This window comes from Hemiscyllium ocellatum, chromosome 6 (genome assembly GCF_020745735.1).
Source record: "Hemiscyllium ocellatum isolate sHemOce1 chromosome 6, sHemOce1.pat.X.cur, whole genome shotgun sequence".
In the NCBI taxonomy this organism is placed as follows: Eukaryota; Metazoa; Chordata; class Chondrichthyes; order Orectolobiformes; family Hemiscylliidae; genus Hemiscyllium; species Hemiscyllium ocellatum.
Window position 1 is genome coordinate 125,488,070 of NC_083406.1, and position 18,040 is coordinate 125,506,109.

General features: G+C 44.7%; 1 protein-coding gene across 3 annotated transcripts in view; it reads left to right on the forward strand.

The window, feature by feature from the left end:
- Positions 1–16,525, forward strand: part of LOC132816916 (F-box/WD repeat-containing protein 7-like) — a 212,418-nt gene extending 195,893 nt beyond the window's left edge. For all 3 annotated transcript variants that reach the window (XM_060826939.1, XM_060826941.1, XM_060826940.1), the window contains 3 exons: positions 11,303–11,528; positions 12,146–12,356; positions 15,572–16,525. In XM_060826939.1, coding sequence (XP_060682922.1) covers positions 11,303–11,528; positions 12,146–12,356; positions 15,572–15,840 — 706 coding nt within the window. In that variant the 3' untranslated portion in view covers positions 15,841–16,525. The remainder of the gene's footprint in view (positions 1–11,302; positions 11,529–12,145; positions 12,357–15,571) is intronic.
- The last annotated feature ends 1,515 nt before the right edge of the window (positions 16,526–18,040 follow it).

Genomic DNA, 18,040 nt, shown 5'->3' on the forward strand with positions numbered 1-18,040 from the left:
TTGCCAGTGCACTCTTGCAACCTTGAAACCTCATTTCTGACCTCGCTACCCTCAATCTCCTGGACTATGTAATTCTGGTTCCCAACCCCCCCCCCCCCTTGCTGAATTAGTTTAAATCCTCCCAAAGAGCATGAGCAAATTTCCTCCTTAGGATATTGATACCCCTCTGGTTCAGGTGAAGCCCATCCTGTTTGTAGAGGTCTCACCTACCCTAGGAGGAGCCCCAATTAACCTGGTATCCGAAACCCTCCCTTCTTCACCATCCCTGTAGCCACATGTTCAACTCTTCTCTCTCTATATTTCTCACCTTGCACATGGCACAGGCAACAAACCAGAGATAACAACTCTGTTGTTCTAGCACTAAGCTTCCACCCTAGCTCCCTGATCCTCCTCAAGGATCCTGAAAATACGATCTGAGACATCACGAATCCTGGCACCTGGGAGGCAACACAGAGTGAATCTCTCTCGTTCCCCCAGAGCTTTCTATCTGTCCCTCTAACTGTGGAGTCCCCAGTGACGAATGTTCTGCTCCTCTTCCCCCTTCCTTTCTGAGCAACAGGGACAGATTCTGTGCTAGAGATCTATGCCACATAGCTTCCTACAAGAATGAATTGGTTTTGCCTGAACTCTAGGGTTTTCTGTGTCCAAATGAGGCTGATTAACTGGACAGCTTGTTCTTGGACTTTGCTTCAACTCATGTTCCTCTTGAGCTTCCCTCAAACCAAGCCAGATGACACAAACATGTTTCTAAATCAGTTATTGTTTAAAACAGTCCCAGCAGGGTCTGCATCCAAGTGCCTATCACCGGTCATGTGATTTTACAGGCAACTTTTCTTTTTTAAAAAACTCCATTGTTCTGCAAAGCTTGGAATAAAACAACCTGGTAATGCTGTCTTTGACATTACAACAACATTTGACTGAGTGTGGCAACAAGAGCCCAAGCAGCACTGGAGTAACTGGGAATCGGGAGAAGCTGTGCATGGTTTGGAGTCACACTGAACACAAATAAAAGTCAGTTGTTCCTGCTCCAGGCCACCTCTGCAAGGGCTTCTTGGGGCCAACCATCGTCCGCTACTTCATCGATGACTTTCTATCCATCATTGGGTTAGAAGTGGGGACATTCACTGATTATGCAGTGTTCAGTATCATTCACAATAACTACAGTATTGAAGCACTCTATGTTCAAATGCAGTATGACCTGGACAATATTCAAGCTTGGCGACCTCTCCTGCCTGGAAGGATCACGATAGCAGACACTAGGGACACCATCATCTACAAGTTCCCATGCAATTCTGACTTGGAACTATATCATTGTTACTTTGTCTCTGGACTAAAATTGTGGAATCCCCTTGCTACAACACTGTGATGTATCCGTGACACTGGAACCGTTGTGTTTTAAGAAGCTACCTCATCACCACCACCTCAAGGATAATTGGAGATGGGTAGTAAATGTTGCACTTGAAAACGATGTGCATCCCATGAACTAAAAAACAATCAAGTACACCAAAGATTTAATACAAACTGAAACACTTTCAGCTCTGTCACAATTTTGCATGTTAACGTTTGAAACTACAAGTTTTTTTATTGCGTCAATTCGATGTACCCACTTCTGTACCAGTTGGTTTTGGAGCTTCACCTGAGTTGTGCATTTGGCCTGAATAGAGCTATATCTGGGTGCTCATTAAAAACCAGCTTACGCCAACATTGCACTCAATCACTTTAAGGTACCCTAAATCAGATCAGTTTGACCATCAGTTGCAGTAAGTTTGCCGAGGGCTTAATCCAAAGCCTTGAATGTGGGAATGCTAACTCCTCAGTGACCGACTTCAAGTTTATTATTATTCTTTAATGAAACTGAACTGTTCGTTGATTGAAGGTGAACTATGTGCTGAGGGAGGATATTCCTGGAAATACATCCAGGGAAGTTATTTGTGTGGAACTGAGAAATAAGAAAGGGATGATAACCTTATTGGGATTGTATTATAGACCCCTCCTCTTCTCCGCCCCCCCGCCCCCAATAGTCAGAGGGAAATTGAGAAACAAACTTGTAAGGAGACTCAGCTATCTGTAAGAATAATAGGGTAGTTATGGTAGGGGATTTTAACTTTCCAAACATCGACTGGGACTGCCATAGTGTTAAGGGTTTAGATGGAGAGGAATTTGTTGAGTGTGTACAAAACAATTTTCTGATTCAGTATGTGGATGTACCTACTAGAGAAGGTGCAAAGCTTGACTTACTCTTGAGAAATAAGGTAGGGCAGGTGACTGAGGTGTCAGTGGGGGAGCACTTTGGGGCTAGCGACCATAATTCTATTAGATTTAAAATAGTGATGGAAAAGGATAGACCAGATCTAAAAGTTGAAGTTCTAAATTGGAGAAAGGCCGATTTTGATGGTATCAGGCAAGAACTTTTGAAAGCTGATTGGGGCAGATGTTCACAGGTAAAGGGACGACTGGAAAATGGGAAGCCTTCAAAAATGAGATAACGAAAATCCAGAGAAAGTATATTCCAGTTAGGGTGAAAAGAAAGGCTGGTAGGTATAGGGAATGCTGGATGACTAACTAAATTCAGGATTTGGTTAAGAAAAAGAAGGAAGCAATGTAAGGTATAGACAGGATAGATCGAGTGAATCCTTAGAAGAGTATAAAGGAAGTAGGAGTATACTTAAGAGGGAAATCACGAGGGCAAAAAGGGGATGTGAGATTTAAATAGAATTAAAGAGAATCCAAAGGGTTTTTACAATTATATTATAGAGTCATGGAGATGCACAACGTGGAAACAGACCCTTCGGTCCAACCCGTCCGTGCTGACCAGATATCCCAACCCAATTTAGTCCCACCTGCCAGCACCTGGCCCATATCCCTCCAAACCCTTCCTATTCATATACCCATCCAAATGCCTCTTAAATGTTGCAATTGTACCAGCTTCCACCACATCCTCTGGCAGCTCATTCCATACATGTACCACCCTCTGCGTGAAAATGTTGCCCCTTAGGTCTCTCTTATATCTTTCCCTTCTCACCCTAAACCTATGCCCTCTAGTTCTGAACTCTCCGACCCCAGAGAAAAGACTTTGTCTATTTATCCTATTCGTGCCCCTCATAATTTTGTAAACCTCTATAAGGTCACCCCTCAGCCTCTGACACTCCAGGGAAAACAGCACCAGTCTGTTCAGCCTCTCCCTGCAGCTCAGATCCTCCAACCTTGGCAACATCCTTGTAAATCTTTTCTGAACCCTTTCAAGTTTCACAACATCTTTCCGGAAGGAGACCAGAAATGCACGCAATATTCCAACAGTGGTCTAACCAATGCCCTGTACTGCTGCAACATGACCTCCAAACTCCTGTACTCGATACTCTGACCAATAAAGGAAAGCATACCAAACGCCGCCTTCACTATCCTATCTACCTGTGACTCCACTTTAAAGGAGCTATGAATGTGCACTCCAAGGTCTCTTTGTTCAGCAACACTCCCTAGGACCTTACCATTAAGTGTATAAGTCCTGCTAAGATTTGCTTTCCCAAAATGCAGCACCTCGCATTTATCTGAATTAATTCCATCTGCCACTTCTCATTCCCATTGGCCGATCTGGTCAAGATCCTTTTGTAATCTGAGTCACCCCCTTCGCTGTCCAATTTTCGTGTCATCTGCAAACTTACTAACTATACCTCTTATGCTTGCACCCAAATCATTTATGTAAATAACAATAAGTAGAGGACCCAGTACCGATCCTTGTGGCACTCCACTGGTCACAGGCCTCCAGTCTGAAAAAACAACCCTCCACCACCACCCTTTGCCTTCTACCTTTGAGCAAGTTCTGTATCCAAACGGCTAGTTCTCCCAGTATTCCATGAGATCTAACCTTGCTAACCTTGGGTGGCACTGTGGCACAGTGGTTAGCACTGCTGTCTCACAGCGCCTGAGACCAGGGTTCAATTCCCGACTCAGGCGACTGACTGTGTGGAGTTTGCACATTCTCCCCGTGTCTGCGTGGGTTTCCTCCGGGTGCTCCGGTTTCCTCCCACAGTCCAAAGATGTGCGGGTCAGGTGAATTGGCCATGTTAAATTGCCCGCAGTGTTAGGTAAGGGGTAAATGTAGGGGTATGGGTGGGTTGTGCTTCGGCGGGTCAGTGTGGACTTGTTGGGCCGAAGGGCCTGTTTCCACACTGTAAGTAATCTAGTCTAATCTAATCAGTCTCCCATGGGGAACCTTGTCGAATGCCTTACTGAAGTCCATATAGATCACATCTACTGCTCTGCCCTCATCAATCTTCTTTGTTACTTCTTCAGAAAACTCAATCAAGTTTGTGAGACCTGATTTCCCACGCACAAAGCCATGTTGACTATCCCGAATCAGTCCTTGCCTTTCCAAATACATGTACATCCTGTCCCTCAGGATTCCCTCCAACATCTTGCCCTCCACCGAGGTCAGGCTCACTGGTCTATAGTTCCCTGGCTTGTCTTTACCGCCCTTCTTAAACAGTGGCACCACGTTTGCCAACCTCCAGTCTTCCGGCACCTCACCAGTGACTATCGATGATACAAATATCTCAGGAAGAGGCCCAGCAATCACTTCTCTAGCTTCCCACAGAGTTCTCGGGTACACCTGATCAGGTCCTATGGATTTATCCACCTTAAACCGTTTCAAGACATCCAGCACTTCCTCCTCTGTATTATGGACATTTTGCAAGATGTCACCATCTATTTCCTATATCTTCCATATCCTTTTCCACAGTAAATACTGATGCAAAATATTCATTTAGTATCTCCCCCATTTTCTGTGGCTCCACACAAAGGCTGCTTTGCTGATCTTTGAGTGGCCTTATTCTCTCCCTAGTTACCCTTTTGTCCTTAATATATTTGTAAAAACCCTTTGGATTCTCCTTAATTCTATTTGCCAAAGCTGTCTCATGTCCCTGTTTTGCCCTCCTGATTTCCCTCTTAAGTATACTCCTACTTCCTTTATACTCTTCTAAGGATTCACTCGATCTATCCTGTCTATATCTGACATATGTATCCTTTTTCTTTACTTCTCCAGCATTCCCTATACCTACCAGCCTTCCCTTTCACCCTGACAAGAATATACTTCCTCTGGATTCTTGTTATCTCATTTCTGAAAGCTTCCCATTTTCCATCCGTCCCTTTACCTGAAAACATCTGCCCCCAATCAGCTTTCAAAAGTTCTTGCCTAATACCATCAAAATTGGCCTTTCTCCAGCTCAGAACTTCAACTTTTAGATCTGGTCTATCCTTTTCCATCATTATTTTAAATCTAATAGAATTATGGTCACTGGCCCCAAAGTGCTCCCCCACTGATACCTCAGTCACCTGCCCTGCCTATTCCCCAAGAGTAGGTCAAGTTTTGCACCTTCTCTAGTAGGTACATCCACATACTGAATCAGAAAGTTGTCTTGTACACACTCAACAAATTCCTCTCCATCTAAACCCTTAACACTATGGCAGTCCCAGTCTATGTTTGGAAAGTTAAAATCCCCTACCATAACCACCCTATTGTTCTTACAGATAGCTGAGATCTCCTTACAAGTTTGTTTCTCAATTTCCCTCTGACTATTGGGGGGTCTATAATACAATCCCAATAATGTGATCACCCCTTTCTTATTTCTCAGATCCATCCAAATAACTTCCCTGGATGTATTTCTGGGAATATCCTCCCTCAGCACAGCTGTAATGCGATCCCTTATCAAAAATGCCACCCCCCCTCCTCTCTTGTCTCCCTTTCTATCCTTCCTGTAGCATTTGTATCCTGGAACATTAAGCTGCCAGTCCTGCCCATCCCTGAGCCATGTTTCCATAATTGCTATGATATCCCAGTCCCATGTTCCTAACCATGCCCTGAGTTCATCTGCCTTCCCTGTTAGGCCCCTTGCATTGAAATGAATGCATTCTGGATTAGTGGTGCTGGAAGAGCACAGCTGTTCAGGCAGCATCCAAAGTGCAGCGAAATCGACGTTTCGGGCAAAAGCCCTTCATTAGGAATAAAGGCAGTGAGCCTGAAGCGTGGAGAGATAAGCTAGAGGAAGGTGGGGGTGGGGAGAAAGTAGCATAGAGTACAATGGGTGAGTGGGGGAGGGGATGAAGGTGATAGGTCAGGGAGGAGAGGGTGGAGTGGATAGATGGAAAAGGAGATGGGCAGGTAGGACAAGTCCGGACAAGTCATGGGGACAGTGCTGAGCTGGAAGTTTGGAACTAGGGTGAGGTGGGGAAGGGGAAATGAGGAAACTGTTGGAAGTCCACATTGATGCCCTGGGGTTGAAGTGTTCCGAGGCTGAAGATGAGGCGTTCTTCCTCCAGGCGTCTGGTGGTGAGGGAGCGGCGGTGAATGAGGACCTCCATGTCCTCGGCAGAGTGGGAGGGGGAGTTGAAATGTTGGGCTATAGGATGGTGTGATTGATTGGTGCGGGTGTCTCAGAGATGTTCCCTAAAGCGCTCTGCTAGGAGGCGCCCAGTCTCCCCAGTGTAGAGGAGACCACATCGGGAGCAACGGATACAATAAATGATATTCGTGAATGTGCAGGTAAAACTTTGATGGATGTGGAAGGCTCCTTTAGGGCCTTGGATAGAGGTGAGGGAGGAAGTGTGGGCACAGGTTTTACAGTTCCTGTGGTGGCAAGGGCAAGTGCCAGGATGGGAGGGTGGGTCGTAGGGGGGCGTAGACCTGATCAGGTAGTCACGGAGGGAACGGTCTTTGCAGAAGGCAGAAAGGGGTGGGGAAGGAAATATATCCCTGATGGTGGGGTCTTTTTGGAGGCGGCGGAAATGTCGGTGGATGATTTTGTTTATGCGAATGTTTGTAGGGTGGAAGGTGAGCACCAGGGGCGTTCTGTCCTTGTTACGGTTGGAGGGGTGGGGTCTGAGGGCGGAGGTGCGGGATGTGGATGAGATGCATTGGAGGGCATCTTTAATCACGTGGGAAGGGAAATTGCGGTCTCTAAAGAAGGAGGCCATCTGGTGTGTTCTATGATGGAACTGGTCCTCCTGGGAGCACATATGGCAGAGGCGGAGGAATTGGGAATACGGGATGGCATTTTTGCAAGAGGTAGGGTGGGAATAGATGTAATCCAGGTAGCTATGGGAGTCGGTGGGTTGTTAAAAAAAAAGTCAGTGTCAAGTCGGTCGTCATTAATGGAGATGGAGAGGTCCAGGAAGGGGAGGGAGGTGTCAGAGATGGTCCAGGTAAATTTAGCGTCAGGGTGGAATGTGTTGATGAAGTTGATGAATTGCTCAACCTCCTCGCGGGAGCACGAGGTGGCGCCAATGCAGTCATCAATGTAGCGGAGGAAGAGGTGGGGAGTGGTGCTGGTGTAATTACGGAAGATCAACTATTCTACGTAGCCAACAAAGAGATAGGCATAAATGGGGCCCATACATGGGCCCATACGTGTGCCCATGGCTACCTCTTTGGTCTGGAGGAAGTGTGAGGATTCAAAGGAGAAATTACCTCGTTGAAATAAATGCAGTTTACTTTATTAGTCCTACCTTGTCCCTGCCTGCCCTGATTGTTTGACTTGCTTCTGTTCTCAGCTGTACCCGTCTCAGATCGATCTCTTTCTTCACTATCTCCCTGGGTCCCACCTCCCCATCTTACTAGTTTAAATCCTCCCAAGCAGTTCTAGCAAATTTCCCTGCCAGTATATCAGTCCCCTTCCAATTTAGGTGCAATCTGTCCTTCTTGTACAGGTCACTTCTACCCCAAAAGAGATTCCAATGACCCAAAAATGTGAATCCTTCTTCCATACATCAGCTCCTCAGCCATGCATTCATCTGCTCTATCCTCCTATTCCTGCCCTCACTAGCTCGTAGCAGTGGGAGTAATCCAGGTATTACTACCCTTGAGGACCTCCTTTTTAAATTTCTGCCTAATTCTCTGTAATCTCCCTTCAGAATCTCAACCTTTTTCCTTCCAATGTCGTTAGTTCCAGTGTGGACAGTGACCTCCTGCTGGCCCCTCTCCCCCGTGAGAACATTCTGCACCCTCTCTGAGACATCCTTGATCCTGGCACCAGGGAAACAACACACCATTCTGCTTTTTCTCGTTGGCCACAGAAACGTCTGCCTGTACCTCTGACTACAGAATCCCCTAACACAATTGAAAGCTGACGTAACCCTCATTGCATTAGAGCCAGTCTCAATACCAGAAACTTGGCTGTTCGTGCTACGTTCCCCTGAGAATCCATCACCCCCTACATTTTCCAAAACAGCATACCTGTTTGAAATGGGTATATCCACAAAAGACTCCTGCACTAGCTGCCTACCTCTCTTACCCGTCCTGGAGTTAACCCATCTACGTGACTGTATCTGAGACTTTCCCCCCTTCCTATAACTGCCATCCATCACATGCTGTTGCAAATTCCTCATCGCTTCTATCTGTCTCTCCAACCGATACTCGATGCATCCAACAACATTTATGGCAGATATAATCCGCAGTAACACTTAAACTCTCTTTAAACTCCCACATCTGACAAGAAGTACATATCACTGCAAAGGCCATTTTTGCTCCTTCACTGTCTACAGACCCAGAAAATAACACCGTCTTATTCCTCTCCAAACACTGCCCCTGGTTAAGTTAATAGCAATGGCTTATATTTTAAGTTTAATCAAGAGACTTATCTCCAAAAACATATTATCAAGAAAGAATCCACTGTACTCACTACTGCAGCCTTTCTCTTGGACAGACTTAAAACAACAACTAACTTATCTGATTCTGTGCTGTGAACTTCGCCCAACAGTTCTTCCAAGATTAGATGTGAATTTCGCTGTTTTTCTGTCTCTCTCTCTCGCTCTCTCTCGCGCTCTCTCTCTCTCTCTCTCTTCCCCCCTGCACTGTCCTCACCATGTGCTTCCTTTGTCTGCTCTTCTCCTGTTTAAACTGCTGTTGTTTTGAATTTTTTTTTCCAAATTTCCAAAAAATGCAACAGCACATAAACCAGTCATTGCTGCTCCTGGAATTCGAGGAAATCACCTCCAACACGTAAACTACCTCAAAGAAAAAGGAGCAGCTCTTACATCCAGAAATTTTTCCCGACCTCCATCTTGGATTACCTAGAATTCTTTTTTATTCAAGGGAAACTAGGGAGAGAATAAGGCCCCTCAAACATCAACAAGGCGGGCTTTGTGTGGAGCCGCAGAAAATGGTGGAGATACTAAATGAGTATTTTGTATCAGTATATTTACTGTGGAAAAGGATATGGAAGATATAGACTGTAGGAAAATAATGATGACATCTTGCAAAATGTCCATATTTCAGAGGAGGAAGTGCTAAATGTCTAGAAATGGGTAAAGGTGAATAAATCCCCAGGACCTGATCAGGTGTACCCTAGAACTCTGTGGGAAGCTAGGGAAGTGATTGCTGGGCCTCTTGCTGGGATATGTGTATCATTGATAGTCACAGGTGAGGTGCCGGAAGACTGGAGGTTGGCTAGGGTGGTGCCACTGTTTAATAAGGGCGGTAAGGACAAGCCAGGGAACTATAGACCAGTGAGCCTGACCTTGGTGGTGGGCAAGGTATTGGAGGGAATCCTGAGGGACAGGATGTACATGTATTTGGAAAGGCAAGGACTGATTAGGGATAGTCAACATGGTTTTGTGCGTGGGAAATCATGTCTCACAAACTTGATTGAGTTTTTTGAGGAAGTAACAAAGAAGATTGATGAGGGCAGAGCAGTAAATGTGATCTGTATGGGCTTCAGTAAGGCGTTCGACAAGGTTCCCCATGGGAGACTGATTAACAAGGTTCGATTTCATGGAATACAGGGAGAACTAGCCATTTGGATACAGAACTGGCTCAAAGGAAGAAGACAGAGGGTTGTGGTGGAGGGTTGTTTTTCAGACTGGAGGCCTGTGACCAGTGGAGTGCCACAAGGATCAGTGCTGGGTCCTCTACATTTTGTCATTTACATAAATGATTTGGATGCGAGCATAAGAGGTACAGTTAGTAAGTTTGCAGATGACACCAAAATTGGAAGAGGGTTACCTTAGATTACAACAGGATCTTGACCAGATGGGCCAATGGGCTGAAAAGTGGCAGATGAAGTTTAATTCAGATAAATGCGAGGTGCTGCATTTTGGGAAAGCAAATCTTAGCAGGACTTATACACTTAATGGTAAAGTCCTAGGGAGTGTTGCTGAACAAAGAGACCTTAGAGTGCAGGTTCATAGCTCCTTGAAAGTGGAGTTGCAGGTAGGTGGGTTAGTGAAGAAGGCGTTTAGTATGCTTTCCTTTATTGGTCAGAGTATTGAGTACAGGAGTTGGGAGGTCATGTTGCGGCTGCACAGGACATTGGTTAGGCCACTGTTGGAATATTGTGTGCAATTCTGGTCTCCTTCCTATCGGAAAGATGTTGTGAAACTTGAAAGGGTTCAGAAAAGATTGACAAGGATGTTGACAGGGTTTGAGAATTTGAGCTATAGGGAGAGGCTGACTATGCTGTGGTCTGTTCTCCCTGGAGCGTCGGAGGCTGAGGGATGACCTTATAGAGGTTTACGAAATGATGAGGGGCATGGATAGGGTAAATAGGCAAAGACTTTTCCCTGGGGTCAGGCAGTCCAGAACTCGAGGGCATAGGTTTAGGGTGAGAGGGGTAAGATATAAAAGAGACGTAAGGGGCAACTTTTTCATGCAGAGGGTGGTACGTGTATGCAATGAGCTGCCAGAGGAAGTGGTGGAAGCTGGTACAATTGCAATGTTTAAGAGGCATTTGGATGGATATATGAATAGGAAGGGTTTGGAGGGATATGGGCCAAGTGCTGGCAGGTGGGACTAGATTGGGTTGCAATATCTGGTCGACATGAACAGGTTGGACCGAAGGGTCTGTTCCCATGCTGTACATCTCTGTGACTCTATGTGCAGGATGATCTGTGACACAACCACACCTACGTGTGTCAGTAATATTTTTAAGATTTAACATTTTTCTTATTTTCCCATCTGATGGAAAATGTTGTCTAAAAGTCTTCAGACGTAGCTTGAGATCATGCATGTTTAAGTAGTAAACACAGTCAGGTTGAAATGTACAGTGTTTCTTTTAATTCTGCTCGTAAGCAAAGTCCAAATGCCCAAACCAGCATCTCAAATTTGTTTTTGCAAAAGTAACTTTAAGGTCATATAATTGAAATGGAGACTATCTCGGGCAATCCTGTGAAAGTAACTGGAGTCTGTCTGAAATAAAAAGACAAACTTATTGCAGTTTTTATATTATAGCACGGGCAGAGTGACGGCTCTGGCTGCAAAGGTGATTTGGAGAACTGCAGCTGACCAATCCTAATGCTTATTGCTTCTTTGCCACAGGGTAGTGAGTGGGTCAAGAGACGCTACACTCCGAGTGTGGGACATAGACACTGGCCGATGCCTACATACATTACTGGGACATGTGGCTGCAGTACGATGTGTGCAGTACGATGGAAAGAGGGTTGTGAGTGGTGCCTATGATTACACAGTAAAGGTCTGGGATCCAGAAACTGAAACCTGTGTGCACACGCTTCAGGGCCACACCAACAGGGTCTACTCACTTCAGGTAAATATAATCTGTTCCCAGTGTATGTTCAATTCTATCTGTCACCATATATCAGCCATATCTGTGTGTGCTGGTAATTGACTGGATCACCCACAAGCCTGTCTCTGGGCAATCCACAAAGCGTTTTAGAAAGACAATGTTAGGATCCTGGGAAACAAGAGATTGAAGAAGTTGCTAAAGGGTAATTGTTGAGCATCTGATGGAGTGCAGACAGGTTACTGGCCAGAAAGAACTTCTTTACTGTTCTACACCAGTTCTGATGTTCGTACTCAGTAAAATTGCTTATCTGCTCTGTTTTGGAGTTCTCCTCCTGCATTCTCCAAACTTTGTAACTTTAGAAATTTGCTATTCCCGTTCTTAGAATTTCCAAAGCTGGAAAGTTTGAAGTGAAAGTATCTCATGTCATTGTTTGGAAGAAACACGAAGTACAAAATGTCAGTTTAACATTGAGCCCTGCACTGATGAGTTAGTGAATAATGCTGGAGAACACAGTAGCCTGCTGGTAGTGTGATGTAGAGGTTATTGCACCCTAAATCTCCTGATAGTCTCTGTCAGTCAGTGTCTCTCCTCTTACTTGAGATGGTAAAGTCTGTATGTTCTGTTTTTGTTTTGCACAGTATGATGGTGTCCACATTGTCAGCGGCTCCCTTGACACTTCAATACGAGTGTGGGATGCAGAAAATGGGAACTGTTTGCACACTTTAATGGGACACCAGTCTCTGACGAGTGGTATGGAACTGAAGGATAACATCCTGGTATCTGGGAATGCAGATTCCACTGTGAAAATCTGGGATATCAAGACGGGTCAATGTTTGCAAACATTACAAGGTGAGATTGAGGGTTTGAATCTGTGCTCCACATTTTCACTGTAAGGGATAAGGGCTGGCTGGTCTTCCCAGGTGGAGAGTTCTGGTTGGGTTCATTTTGTAGTGACTGTCCCTCTGCGCTGATGTCTGACTTGCTGAACTGAATCCATTTTTGGAGCAGGAGGCCTGTTGACTGAGCCACCTGATCCAGGGGTTTTGTGCACAGCGTTAGAAATTTGTAGTTCACCTTCAACAAGAAATTTTACAAATATAATGACATTTGGCTGAAATGATTTTGAAGTTTCATAAGTCCCAGCTGGTTCCCTAATGCTAGGCTGAGGAGACAGCCTGTCATCAGTATCCACCCTGGTTTCCATTTGCCTGTTGTATTATTCTGTGTTGATTTGCAAGTGGGCAGCCAATACTATGCTAGTGTGGCAAAGATCCAAATAACAATTTGAAGGAATGAATGATCTGTTTTGTGGATGCTAGTGGTGAGTTCTAGCTTACAACAAAATCACAGACTGAAGTGATGGGCGTGGGTTCCACATGTTCTGAAGCTGTGCTCATCACTGTCACTGGGAGAGAGGCTGTTCACCATTCTGAGCTGCCTTGATTGAAATGCACGCTTTTAGAGCTGGATGACCTACTGTTGCAGTCTGTTGAACACCGGTTCGATCTGAATGCGACAAGTAAATGGGAAATGCACCAATAATTGACAGGCTACAGGAAGCTGGGGAGCCTGGTTTGTTATTTTGAGTTGAAGTAACCTGTTGCATCTGTGGTATCCTTGTGTTAGGCTCCCTTCTTACATGCTTAATGCAACTGCAATACGCCAATTTCTGTGAACAGCCACAATTTATTTCAGCAAGTACAAGCTTTTGGAGGATGATTTAACACACTTCAAAGTGTTTGCAGAACGTGTCAAGCGAGACTGCCTGAATAGGGAACAATCGTCCCTTGATACAGGGTTTAACATCACAGTCAGTCATGCACACAAAACAGAATCCACTGCTGCTCCCCTGAGAATACTTGCAAGATACAAACAATGTAAAATGATTAGATTATTCCTTCAAGCAGTGTGCGATTAGTTTATTCCTTCAAGCAGTGTGCGATTAGGTTATTCCTGAAAGCAGTGTGCGATTAGGGTATTCCTTCAAACAGTGTGCGATTAGGTTATTCCTGAAAGCAGTGTGCAATTAGGGTATTCCTTCAAACAGTGTGTGATTAGGTTATTCCTGAAAGCAGTGTGCGATTGGGTTATTCCTTATACTGCAGCATTTACAGAGTATGATTAGGACAGAAAAACACACCTCTGGGATATCCAATTTCTTCCATGTTAGCAGAACAAATTAACCCTTTAACATCTCACTTGGTACAATAAAAATCCTGTTTCCCTGTAATGCAAGCCTTATTGTAGGTAACATTTAGTCAGGCAGTTAGAGTCAGGGTCTATTCACATTCCGAATTCTCTGAAAGATGGTCAGTCTGACCTGAAAGGTGAACTCTGTGTTCGTGTTGTACTATGATGATTCCATTAATTTGAGGCAGATTACAAGTGCACAGAAACCCTGACCCAGATAAAAACCAACGAATCAGATTGTTGACATTATCTCGTGCTAGTTTGGGATGTGCCCAGCCAAGTGCCAATATCTTCATCTCATGGGCTGAATCTATGTTTATTTGGCAATAAAGTGGATGACTAAAATTCTGGCAGGTGAAGGTCAGGATGTACATATTGGGAAGCATTAATAATCTGCAGTGTAGTCATTTACCTAAAATTAGTCACAGATGTACAGCAGACTCTTCGGTCCAACTCGTCCATGCTGACCAGATATCCTAAATAAATCCAATCCCATTTGTCAGCAGTTGGCCCGTTAAACCCATATTCATATACTCATCCAGATGCCTTTTTAAAGGTCGTAATTGTACCAGCCTCCACTATTTCCTCTGGTAGCTCATTCCATACACAAACACACCACCCTCTGTGTCAAAATATCTGCCACTCCTCAGCCCATTGGCCCATCTAATCAACATCCCATTGTACTCTCAGATAACATTCTTTGCTGTCCACCACACCTCCAATTTTGGTGTCATCTGCAAGCTTACTAACTATACCTCCTATGTTCACATCCAAGTCATTTGTTTAAATTTTGTGGTAGAGAATTCAACTGTGCCCACCACTCTGGGAGTAGAAAAATAGCAAACAGCAGAAGTAAGCCATTTGGCTTCTCAAGCCTGCTCTGTCACTCATTATGGTCTTGGCTGACAGTCAAGTTCAGTACCCTAATCCCCCCCTCCCCCTACATCCCCTGATCCCTTCAACCAGGAGAGCAATGACAGCCTCCTTCTTGAAAACTCACAAGTCTTTGGTCTGAATAGTTTTTGTGGCAGTGAATTCCATAGGCTCACCATACTGAGTAAAGAAATTTCTCCTCATCTCAAAATTAAAAGATTTTCCATTCTTGCATCTAACCTGTCCAGTCCTGTTTGAATTTTATGGATTTCTGAGATGTCCCATCATCCTTCTAATGCTAAAATGACTCAATCTGTCCTCATACATCAGTCCTGCTATCCCCAGGAATCAGTTTGGTAAACTTTTGCTGCACTCCCTCTATAGCAAGAACACATAATGAGACCAAAACGATGTCATCTTATGTTCGTATAAACGCTACCTTCCTGATCCATTATAGAGATTAATGTAGGACATGTATTCAGGTAATTCTGCACACGTTTTTACTTTGTAAGCTTCTATGTCCCTCCTCATACACCATCATCACAACCACACTTTCACATACTGTCATGTGTGTGCGCTAGTCTCTCTCTCTCTCTCTCATTTTGTCTCTTTTTATCTCTGTCTCATTTACTCTCTCTCTCTCTCTCTCTCTCTCACACACACATGAATTCACACTCATCCTTCCATCTCCAGCTCTTCCCCACCCTGCCACAACTGTTTCCCCTCCTTGCCATGACCCTGTCCCGTCCTTTTGTTGAAGGAAACTGGGTTAGTGTGGCAACCTGTCCTCCACGTTAAGGGAGATCAGCACAGCCTGAAATCCCAGTCACTGACTGTACAACACAGAGGCGTCTACTGAAGCACTTCCTATCAGATTACAGGGCAGGACATCTGAGGCCACGTGCCCCATGGGCTGGCATCTCTCCCAGCTCTGCCTCCTGATTGGGTAAAAGATGATTGAGATACGAACCCAGTACTTTTTGTTTTCATTCCCATTACAGGTCCAAACAAACACCAGAGTGCTGTCACATGCCTGCAGTTCATCCAGAAGTTTGTGGTCACCAGTTCTGACGACGGGACAGTGAAACTGTGGGACCTTAAAACGGGTGAATTCATTCGTAACCTGGTGGCGCTTGAGAGTGGAGGCAGTGGTGGTGTGGTTTGGAGACTCAGAGCTTCCAAAACAAAACTCATTTGTGCAGTGGGCAGTCGGAATGGAACAGAGGAGACAAAGCTGCTAGTCCTGGATTTTGATGTTGATATGAAATGAGCTGGGCTTGGCTGGGAAGTGTGTTGGCACACATGTCTGCTCACTCACTGGGCCTAGCATGGCCAGCAATCTGCAATCAAACTCCACGCAATCCATTCCAATTTGCCAAAGAAGACTTGACCTTATGGGAAAATCGGAGGGGGATCTGCAACAGCAGTGGAATGAGGAAGGCCGGTACTGCCTTTACAAACCCACTGCACTCAAGCCGGGAGTGATTTGGGAAAGATTTAAAGCACCTTATAATGGAGCCATCACAGAGGCATCCATCTCTGATGATGACGAGACACTTGGAGACACTTTAAAAAGACTTGCCAAAATTGTTAGTAACAAAAACTTGTACATAAAGAGGATATATCTGTATATTATATAAATGTGTATCTATGTGGATGAATGAAATGAGCATCCTTAACTACATGTCTATATATTGAACTTGGGTAACCGGGGGAAAAGCTAATCTATACATGTGGGTGAGTGAGTGTGAGAGAGAGAAAGAGAGAGAGGATGGTGCTAAACAGTCCCGCGTGTGTGTGCTAGTGTGTAAGGTTTTCACTGTCATGAGGCTACAAAGACAGCCCCCTTGTATATTGTGTAAAATGTATGGGGTTTTTTTGGGGTTGGAACAACAGCATTAAGTGTAAATGCTGAACTTTTTTTTAAAAAATAACAATAAAATGATTGAAATACAGACTAGTTTGTGCTCCAAGCTGACCAAATAGAGTCATAGAGCTTACAGCATGGAAACAAATCCTTCAGTCCAACTTGTCCATGCTGACCAGATATCCTAAATAAATCTAATCCCATTTGCTAGCACTTGGCCCATCTTCTCTAACCCTTCCTATTCATATACCCATCCAGATGCCTTTTAAATGTTGTAATTGTACCAGCCTCCACCACTTCCTCGGGCAGCTCATTCCATACATGCACTACCCTCTGTGTGAAAAAGTTGCCCCGTAGGTCCCTTTTAAATCTTTCCCCTCTCACCCTAAATCTATACCCTCTAGTTTTAGACTCCCTAACCCTGGGGAAACGACTTTAGCTATTTAGCCTATCCAGGCCCCTCATGATTTTATAAATCTCTATAAGGTCACCCCTCAGTCTCCGATGCTGTCGGGAAAACAGCCCCAGCTTATTCAGCTTCTCCCTATAGCTTAAACCCTTCAACCTTGGCAACATTCTTGTAAATCTTTTCTGAACCCTTTCAAGTTCCACAACATTCCTCTGGCAGGGAGACCAGAATTGCACACAATATTCCAAAAGTGACCGAACTACTCTCCTGTACAGTCACAACATGGCCTCCCAACTCCTATTCTCAATACTCTGACCAATCAAGGAAAGTATACAAATGCCTTCTTCATTCTCCTATCTACCTGTAACACCACTTTCAAGGAACTATGAACCTGCAGTTCAAGTCTCTCTGTTCAAGAACATACCCCAGGCCCTTACCATTAAGGATATAAGTCCTGCACTGCTTTGCCTTTCCAAAATGGTACAGATCATCGTGAATGATTATGATGTGGTAGGCATCACAGAGACGTGGTTACAGGGGGTTCAGGACTGGCAGTTAAACATCCAAGGATTTTCAACTTATTGAAAAGACAGGGAGGTGGGCAGAGGGGGTGGGGTTGCCTTGTTAGTTAAGAACAAAATTAAATCTATGGCACTGAATGACATAGCGTCGGATGATGTGGAGTCTGTGTGGGTGGAATTGAGGAACCACAAAGGCAAAAAAAACCATAATTGGAGTTGTGTACAGACCTCCTAACAGTGGTCAGGACCAGGGGCGCAACATGTACCAGGAAATAGAGAAGGCATGTCAGAAAGGCAAGGTCACGGTGATCATGGGAGACTTCAATATGCAGGTGGACTGGGTAAATAATGTTCGAGTAAAAAATGAGGTCTGCAGATGCTGGAGATCGCAGCTGCAAATGTGTTGCTGGTCAAAGCACAGCAGGCCAGGCAGCATCTCAGGAATAGAGAATTCGACGTTTCGAGCATAAGCCCTTCATCAGGAATGATGAAGGGCTTATGCTCGAAACGTCGAATTCTCTATTCCTGAGATGCTGCCTGGCCTGCTGTGCTTTGACCAGCAACACATTTGCAGCTGGGTAAATAATGTTGCCAGTGGATCCAAAGAAAGGGAATTCATGGAATGCTTATAGGATGGCTTTTTGGAACAGCTTGTCATGGAGCCCACAGGGGA